The following is a 9,706-nucleotide window of genomic DNA, read 5'->3' as shown; positions in this document are numbered from 1 at the left end:
ACCACCCCATGGGCAAAGAAATCAAAATTATTGTGATTGCAGCAGCCTCTCAGCCACATATTTATGAGATGGGTTTTCCTGCTCCTTTCAATATCCCTTCCAATCCCCTGCCACTGAAGGGATAGTGGAAAATACAAGCTCCCTCTACTAAGCACCCTTGGTCCCTGAAGTCCTTTTTGTTAGTCCTCAGGCTTCTGTCAGCAACTCCATCGCTGCCGGCCTGAACTGTCACTAATGGATAACAATCAGAGGGGTGAACCAGACAAGGAAGTTTCCTAGAAATAACCCTGACCTGGGCGCCAGGGAGGCAGCACACCTCCCTGCTGTCCTTCTTGGCTGAGGCAGTCTCGAGCTGTGGAGTCAGCTGCCTCACCCTAAGAAACCTCATGGGTGGGCCTCCCACTGCATCCTCATGCACCTCTCCCTCAAGTCCCAGAGCCTCAAACCCATTACATAGGGGCACCGATGGAACTGAGGTAGGTCAGGATGGGGGTTGCCGTGATGCCCAGCTGAGACCTGCTTCCACTCCTCCTCTTCCCTTAGTGCATACCAAACCCATGTGTCATTTCTGTATTCCACAAGGCACCACTCAGGGAAGGCACAGGGATTGCCAGAGCAACAGTGCATCAGCAAGTCAAGGGGATGCAGGGAGCAGCACCTGGCTAAGTGGGGGATGCCAAAGCATTACCTTGGAAGCCTCGGGAACCAAGAGCAATGAGGGCTTGCAGCCATCTGTCCCCAGGGTAGGACTTGCCTTCTCACAGTGCAGCAGGGCAGGCTGTGGGCACTGCTGGGCACAGATCCCAAGGAGAATGCAGCCACTTCAGGAAGCGGTGCTGGACATTCTCATGGGATCTTTTCTCCCCTGAATTCTTACTTCCATTTCTCACTCTTGCATAACAGAGCTTGCAATAAAGATGTTGCTGCCCATCCCTTGTGACGGCGTGCACTGATGTGGGACCACATGAAGACAAAGTGCTTTGATATCCAAAACACCTTGGGATGAGTAAAGAAGCTCAGCAGCTACTTGTGCCAGATGTAAATACTCACAGATCCAAGGGGCTGTTGCAGGGGTATAAAAGGCTGTGAGCATGTACGATAAAGGTCTCTGTCCTGCACAAGCAACGGAGCCCATGCATAAGTTGCCACAAGCTGTCCCGGTTCTGTGCCCTCCCAGCTCCTGGTGCCCCCTCAGCCCCTCCCCACAGGACACCATGACGAGCTGAGAAGCTGAAACGCCTGCAGCTCAGTGCAGTACTGCTCAGCAACAGCTAGAGACACTGCTGTGTTATCAGCACTCTTTGTTTTTCTCCTAAAGCCAAAAGAGAGCACCAGATGCCAAAAAGGAAAACTCAACTCTGTCCCAGTGGAAACAGTGACACAGTTTAATTTTACTGGGGGGGATGTGGGGCTGAAGGGCCCTGAGAAGGACTCCCAGACCCCAGCGCCGCAGCTGGGGCAAATGCACACAGTGAAGTCGAGGGCTCCTTCCAGAACAAAACTGCCCCGATGGCTGCGGGGCTGTGGGCAAGCCCAGGGCAAGAGGAGGGGTTCTGGGTGGAGCTGGGCAGAATGGGGTGACATCACTGCCATCTTACAGTGGGACTCGTCCCCCTGAAGGCAGAGCTGGAACAGCAGGCGCATTTGCCGCTGTTCCCTCTTGTGCTTCAAGATAGAACAGAGACCTCCAAGCCAACCCCGAGAGGCATGGCCAGAGAGACCTAGGGCATCCTGCACCCCCGTGGTGCACCTATGAGGTGTGTGAGGTGCAGCCCCTGCAAGGGCCATTGGGCTCAGCTGAGGATCCTTCTGCCTCCATCCTGTCACCGCAGGAGGAGGATCCCCTGAGCTGCATCCGCATCTGCTGCACATGCAGCCCCAAGTAGCGGGCACCCTGTGCTTCCCTGGCTGCCCCTGCCCAGCTGTGCCCTGAGGGTGCCAGGGTCCCCTGATGCTGGCACTGTAACTCCCCTCCCTGTCTCAGGCACAGGCACAGAAGCTGAGTTTTCTGACCTGCATCCGCACCGCTTGCACAGCCGCCCTCAAGGACAGCAAGGCTCATGAGCACCTGTGTGCCTGTGCGTTGGAGGTGGTGCAGTGCATTGAGTAAGGGGAGCACCGGGAGCTGGGATGGAATGCCTGGCTCTACACACCAAGCAGGGCGCACTGCAACGTCCCATCCCATCCTGCTGTGCCCACAGGTGCTGCTGCAGGAGGAGCCCACCGAGTGCCTGGATGTGGAGCTGTGGTAGCAGGCCATGAGTGCCATCGCCACCATGAGTTACCACCCCAGCCCAGCTTTGGCCAACGTGGTGGCACTGGTCCCAGCTGGGGGCCCTGAGCAGAGCATCATGCCTCTGCCCTCTCTCCCCTTGCAGCAGAGCACGGCTGCTTCCCAAGAAGGAGAAGAACAGTCTCCTGCACACCTCCATCAGCACTGTCCTCCATCTCCCTCACCACGAGGATGACACAGACTGGGATGCTGCATCCTGCATGGAGATGAGTATGGGCTGAGCCCTGGGAATGCTTCCTGGACACCACCACCTGGGATGCCCCTCTGCTGCCAGGATGGCTGCCCTGCACCCTGTCCTTCTTGCAGACCATGGAGGCCCTGCACCGCCTGCTGCAGGGACTAGTGGGCAGTGCCAGCACCACTGTCCCCGTGGAGCTGCAGAACATCTTGGAGGTCTGGCTGTAGCAAAGCTGGGATTTGTGGGGACGGTTCAAGGCTGTGAAGGGGGGATCCACGCAAGGTCCCCCCAGGGCCTGCTACAGGCAGAGGATGCTGGCCCGAGGCCGGCCCTTGTGGGGTCAGAGGGATGGGTGAGGAGCAGCAGGAGGGCGGCGGGGCTGCAGTAAGACAGGGACACAAGCACCCACCCCCACTGCAGCTGGGGAGCGAGCAGAAGGACGAGTGCCTTGTCCTGGGGGCACACCGGCAGCTTTTCTCTCCACAGCTCCTGCTGCCCTTCACCATGGGCCAGCTGGTGGCCGTGGAGGAGAGGGCTGCGATGTGCACTGGCAGGCTGCTCGCCTTCACCAACACCTGCTCCTTGCCAGAGGTAGGGCGCTCTGGTGTGCACAGCTCTGGGGACCATGTCCTTGCTCCCCAGCTGGAACCCACCTGTCTCACCTGTCTCCAGGCTTGCACAGAGCCTGGGCTGGGCCCTGCTGCCCCGCTCAGCCATGCGCCTCTGCTGCCTCTCTCCCCAGCTGTGCTACTGCTTCACGGGAACCGCCGTCTTCCAGCACAGGTGCCAGGAGAACCAACGCTTCCCTGTGCTGGGGAAGCTGGCCAGGCACCTCCTCCTCTCCTGCACCTCCACGCATGAGAGGACCAGAGACGAGGCGATGAAGGCTGTCCATCAGCTTTTCACCTTCATCACCACCTCAAGTGAGAGCAGTTGCTTTGGGCTAGGTCCCTCAGACCTCCAGGTGCCCAGGCCCCTCACTCACATTGTGTGCGCTCCTCTCTAGGACTGTCGCTGGAGCACAAGGAGCCCAAGGTGCCACAGGTCTGGGAGAGGCAGCTAGCTTTGCTCCACCACGAGGCTTCCCCTGAGAACAGAGCCGTTGCTATCTTTCAGGTACAAAGAGCAAACCCTGAGCCCACAGGAGAACCCAGGCCTGCAGTGTCAGAAAGAGTGCAGGCGCTTTCCCCAAGCAGCCCTGGTGCCTGTAGGGCCCTCACACTCCGTATCTTCGGCGCCACCCAGCCCGGCCCCTGCTCCCAGCTCTCCTGAGGCCCCGACACGGCTGAGCAGCCATGCAGGGGATGAGTCATTCCTCCTCTCCTTCTTCCCACAGGTCCTTCTGAAATACCTCCTGTACCCCAAAAGGGTGAATGTCTTACTCATGACCATCGAGAGTATGACAGTGCCAAGCCTCCACAGCACCGATCTGGCTGCCCACATGATAGATGTGCTCGCAGCAGAGGCTTGCTTCCCTCCACAGCAGGTGGGAACCTGCTACTGCCACAGCTCCAGCCCTCAGAGCTCTGCTCCATCCCTGGCACTGGCACCGTGCTTAGCCGACAGGCAGCAGCGGGGATGGCAGCAGGGCCCTGCTCTGGTGCCATCCCATTCTCACTTGTGTCCCCCTCCAGGAGAAAGATCATGAAGACCATCTACAACAGCCTGCCTTCCATCAAAGACAAGGCAGCTTTCAAAAGCCTGGGCAGGGCCCTGCTTGTGCTGACCAGCAAATTCCCAAAGGAGATGGTTAGCAGCCTGCTGGTCTGCTCCCCCACCTGCACCAGGTATGGGGCCCACAGCTGTCAGGGCTCCTCTCCCTTCCCTTCTCCACCCCACGGCCATCAGCCAGGCGAGGGCAGCCATGACGACAGCCCTGGGGAACCTGCAGGGTCACTGTCACCATGTGGAGGGAAATGCTCTCAGAGCCCCCAGCCATAGAGAAGGCGCTGCAGGAGTTGCTCCGAGTGCTGATGAATCACTCTCAGCAGCACTCGTCACCATTCATCAAGGACTGGCCACGTGTCCTTGCCCTGGCCATAAGTTCCTCACTCACTCAACTGAGCCTGAGTCCCCGCTCCCCTCCCCTGTCCACCCCCAAGCCTTCTCCCTGCCCTGACATCCATCCATAGGCCTGCCTGGAGCTCTCGGGGTCTCCCTCCCCCTCCCTTCCTCTATCCCTACAGTTGTAGAGATGGAATAGAAACCTGGGGAATGGGGCAAGAATCGTATCCGGGTTCTTTCTGCAGGCAGCAAGGACCCTACCTGAGATACTCCAGCTGCCTCTGGTCCTGAAGGAGGCCCAGGCCATCTTCCCAGAGCTCTTCCTGGCCCTCCTCCTGCAAGCGTCCTTCACCACCAAGCTGACGCAGCAGGAGGTGGAGATCTTCTGGGAGGAGCACCAGCAGCACCAGCTCACTCCCATCAGGTGCCACATCCCCGTCCCCCCGCTGCACCCAGGGACCCGGTGCTGGGGCTCCCAATGTGACTCGCACCCTTCTCCACCTGCAGGTCCACGGTGCAGGCCTTGAAGGTGCTGCTCTGCAGCGTGGGCCTCCAGAGGCAGATGGAGGCCATCCAAGAGCAGGGTGGCTGGGACGCGCTCCTCAGCACCGTCACCCACCTCCAGGGTGTGCAGGTGGTGGCCAGGTAAGAACTCCTTCCTCGAGGTGCCAGGGGGTCCCCAGTTCTTGGATAAAGTGCTGCCACAGTACTACAGCCTGTGGCCCCTGCGGAATTGGTAAGAGGGCTGCACAGCCACAGCTGTGTCCCCCTGGCTCGGGGCTCATGGTGCTTTCTTATCCCTGCCATGGCCATGAGGGAACTGCCCGGTGCTCTGCATGACCCCATCTTCCACCAGCTGGTTGAGCTGCTCAGCAACAGCTTCTACTCCTGGGAGATGGTGGCCATAGTCTTCCTCACTGAGGTGAGCAACAGCTGCAGAAGCAGCCAACTTGAGGCTGCAAGGCCACTGCTGGCATGAGCCCTGCTGCCTCCCTCGGGTCCAGGCTTGGCTGTGCCCTGCTGTCTTTCCCCAAGCGGACTGTTGGATCCATCACTAAGAGCCGTGAGTATTACAGATGCTGGAGTGCGTGGACATCACCACAGAGCTGCACCACATCTTGAAACTCTTCACCACCTATCTGCAGAGCCAGAGCGTGGGCATGCAGCAGCTGGTGCTCAGGGGCATCCTGCAGCTCAGCAAGAGGCAGGACACGGTGAGCAGGGGCGGCCGGGAATGCCACAGGTGCTGCAGGTTGGTCTGGGCCTACCTGCCCCAGCGCTGTAGCAGGACCACCTACAGCTCAGCACCTCTCCAGGCAGTGAGGAGGTGGTGCTCTCTGCCTATCCCATCACTGCCTGCTATCCTCAGGGCTGGCACTGGAGCTGTTTTGACCTCACTGTGCTTGCATCTGAACCTAGAGGAAGGCGTGTTTTTCCCACAGGCAAGGCCAATGATCATCTTCCTGCTGTGCATCATGGAGCAGCTGCAGGACGCAGACAGCAAGATCCGTGCCATAGCCCTACCAATACTCAGCACCCTGCTGCAGCTCCTGGATGGGGCTAAGATCAGCCTCATGGCTCTGGAGCTGTCCAGCAAGCTCCCAGTACTCTTTAATGACGTAAGGATGGAAGGGAGCCCAGAACACGAAGGATGTGGGTTTGAGCCCAGTGTGCCCATTCCTGCTGCCCTGTGACAGCGCACCAGGGGACTTCCTGGCCGGTCTTCAGTTCCAGGCGCTGCATGCCCCTGGGCAGACTTTCTGCAGGGCAGAGCTTGCATGCTTTAGAGCAGTTCTGGAGCCATCCTCAGGATATCGACTCTTTGAAAGGGTAGATAACAGGACAAGGGGAAATGGTTTTAAGTTGAGAGAAGGAAGATTTAGGTTGAATGTCAGGGGGAAGTTCTTTGCAGAGAGAGAGGTGAGGTGCTGGAACAGGCTGCCCAGAGAGGTTGTGGATACCCCGTCGCTGGAGGTGTTCAAGACCAGACTGGATGGAGCCCTGGGCAGCCTGGTCTACTATTAGATGTGGAAGTTGGTGGCCCTGCATGTGGCAAGGGGGTTGGAGATTCATGATCCTTGAGGTCCTTCCAGCCTTGGCCATTCTGTCATTTTGTGATCTGCCTGCAGCCTCCCAGCTCAGAGATTCTGCCCCCACTTCATTGATGGTGATGGCCCTGCTTGCCATGGAGGTGGAGCTGCTGACACTGACATCCTTCCTTTCTTCCTTCCTCCTCTGCAGGCGTCCAGCACTGTGTGGCAGCTCTCCATCGACCTCTTCTTGGAAATGTTGAGCTTTGTGGAGGGCCAAGGGAAGAGGAAGATGCAGAAGGAGGTGTGCAAGAACTTGGCCCTGCTGTATCTGCAGCTGCATGATGAGAAAGACAGTGTGGCCAAGGTGGGGATTGCGTTCATTTGGCGGAGGGCAATGCTGCTCTCGTGGTGCCCCCCAAACACCAAGAGCATTGCAGCCCATGGCAGCATCAGCCCCTGCTCCTGCATCCTCCCTGTGGAGGAGCTCTGGGGGATGCGGGCTTTGCTGCTGCTTGGGCTGCGGTGCCATCTCATCTGTTTGGCAGGCCTCCCAGAAAGCCCTCCTCAGTGCCGCATTGTTCCTGTGCTGGAGGCGGCTGGAGCACCTGGTGCAGACAGCGCAGTTCTGGCAGATCAGCGAGTGCCTGGTACGCACATTCCCACACTCCAGGACAGGGTCGGGACCACCCTGCGCTGACCCCGCACTCTTCCCTCTTCCCTCTCCAGCTGGCCAAGGAAGAATGAGGCACAGGACTACCTGGGCCAGAGCCTGCTCTACCTACGGAGCCCGCAGGACCCCTGCGCCGGGAAGCTGTGAAATTCATTGGTGAGCCACGAGACTGAGCCTCCCCTGTCCCTGGCCCTCCACGCTGCACCCAGGGAGCAGCTGGGGTCGCTGACAGGGCCGTGCGTTCATAGGGCTCTTAGGGCAGCATGTGAGGGATCAGCAGCAGGCCGAGAGAGAGTGCATCTACCAAGGTGAGCCAGGCAGTGGGATGTCGGGGCAGCCGGCAGGCGATGTGCCTGTCCCCTGCTCCCTCCTGCCGGAGGGGAGAGCTGGGCGCCCTGCGGGTACACGGCTGTCAACGAGCCTCTGTTCCTCTGTTATCTCAGGACTTCAGGAAGCGCAGCAAGACCCCAGTCCATCTGTCTCCTCGCTGGCCCTTCAGACACTGAAGATCCTGCAGGAAACGAGGCCACGTCCACCACGAGGAGACTTGGGGCATCTCTTCTCCAGGCTCCGAAGTGCATGGAGGAGGTTGTGCTCTTCGTGGGCAGACAGCTGAGCGCCCTGGAAAGCTCCCGGCATCTCCTCCTACCCGCTGCTCAGCTCTGCAAATTTGTCTGACTTGATGAGAATCTCTGTATTTGCAGAAGCTCAGATCATCAGCAGCACAGGCATACTTGTTCCTGCAAGAGGTGAAAGGATTATTCTAAAATATCCCTTTCACATGTAAGTGGAGGAAATAATTGAAAAAAGAACTGATCACACAAGTCTCCTTATTAACCCCTTTTTCACCAACCCATCTGTTACCATCCAGCCTGGTCAATTCAGTATAGCAAACTGCCTCATTCCTTTTAGCACAAATTATGAGATGTATGAAGATTTAACAGAAAACAGAAAACCAACCTTCCTTGCAGAACAGTTCCTGAGTGCTTAGCAAACCTATTAGCCACACAGGCCGTTCAGTAGCTCGTTTGCTCCATCTTTTGGTAGAAGAAAGGACTGCAACGCTGTGCTCCAATTTACTTGAGGTTCACTCATCAAAGAGCAGTTTCCACACCTAAGCACAATAGCTTTTCAGGTTAGAGTCTGCTCCTCATTTTAAGAGCTCAGCAATAAGACAAAACAAAGAAAGAAGACTGCCCAGAGAAAACACAAAAGGGAACGGGATAAAACAGCATTTGCAGACAAGGCAAATGACCAGGGGAAAAGTCACATTTCACCCCTGGAACCTCAAGGTCAAGACTCCACAATCCTGCACTCAATTCTCATTCTCCACCCTCACAGGTGGACTGAAGAGAATTCCTCTAGTTCTGCCATAGCCTCCAACACTCCGTTTGCCAGTTTGAGCCATGGAAGTGTTTTCAGCCTTCTAATATCACTGCCTTCCACTCATGAAACCTAACAGTTCAGAACATCCTGAAACTGTGATACAGTTGAAATGCCCCATCCCTTGCAGTGGTATGATGTGACAACCTGTATCGGAATGTTTAATTTTGCAAGCTACAGCATCTGACTTACAGGGAGAGATTTCTTCTGCTTCTGATTGCTCAGAACAAACCCATCAGGGAGAGATACATTAATCTTCTGTGATGCAGACCCAAACACGAAAAGTTAGCTAGCCTATTTGCTGTCATTAAGGAAATAAATAAGATTGACTGTCCCATTGCATCCACAGGAGGGGACTTCAGCTCTTCTGTGAGATGCTCAGTAGTGCTCCTTCTCAATGTTTAACACCATCTGCCTCTCCAGTGTGGCATTAAACACAAATCACACCAGGACTACAGCAAGCTATTGGGAGAAAGACTCTACTGGGATTCCTGTTCTTCCTATAGCCCTCCTGGATGCCACAGGAGTGGCTGTTGTCTTATGTGTTGCCTCAAGTGTTCTAATTTCAGTAACAACAGTAACACTTGAGACAGACAAAGTAAACCTCTTAAAAAGCCCAGAGAAGTCATCTGCTGCTTGAGATAGCTTGCAAAAGAAAATTCAGTTGTCTAAAAACATGTTCTTTTTCACTCTCTACATTTCTTGGACATGGAGGTCGTTAATGATTTTGCATACATCAATGCAAGTGCAATTCACCGTAGTTCTGACATACAGTCTAATTGGCTTTAATATATAATTTTATTTTTTGAAAGCTAGCGTTTATGTAATGACTTTCTAATTGATTTTTTCTTTATAAAGGACCATTGATTCATTCCCTTCAGTGAAACTCAGTTAACTAAGAGAATTTATGAAAAGAAGGATGTGCTACTGCTACTTTCTTTCTACCTTTCTTTCTCTCTTCTATAAAATGTGTTATTTATATTCATAAGCAAGCTTCTGCAAAGATAAACAAAGCTAAACAACTGTGATTTTTTACACCAGTGACAGAGGAAGAAGATCTAATTAAAAAATATGCCAGCACGTTTAAAACCATACCTATACAGATATTGCAAATTAGATCACATTGTCATTTTGCAAGCTGTTCC

At 55.5% G+C, this 9,706-nt stretch overlaps 1 protein-coding gene across 1 annotated transcript; it reads left to right on the top strand.

The window, feature by feature from the left end:
• Positions 1-2,270: 2,270 nt before the first annotated feature.
• On the top strand, positions 2,271-7,924 carry LOC149918349 (maestro heat-like repeat-containing protein family member 6). The gene is given in 15 exon segments (XM_090137593.1): positions 2,271-2,686; positions 2,958-3,062; positions 3,214-3,394; positions 3,478-3,587; positions 3,808-3,957; positions 4,721-4,899; positions 4,983-5,120; positions 5,217-5,397; positions 5,552-5,689; positions 5,918-6,094; positions 6,717-6,872; positions 7,054-7,239; positions 7,242-7,299; positions 7,302-7,334; positions 7,427-7,924. Coding segments are annotated over 15 exon segments (2,244 nt in total). The 5' UTR covers positions 2,271-2,602; the 3' UTR covers positions 7,795-7,924.
• The last annotated feature ends 1,782 nt before the right edge of the window (positions 7,925-9,706 follow it).

This window comes from Phasianus colchicus, chromosome 3 (assembly GCF_987193195.1).
Source record: "Phasianus colchicus chromosome 3, bPhaCol1.hap1.1, whole genome shotgun sequence".
NCBI classification, from domain to species: Eukaryota; Metazoa; Chordata; class Aves; order Galliformes; family Phasianidae; genus Phasianus; species Phasianus colchicus.
This window is presented reverse-complemented; position numbering and strand designations above follow the sequence as displayed.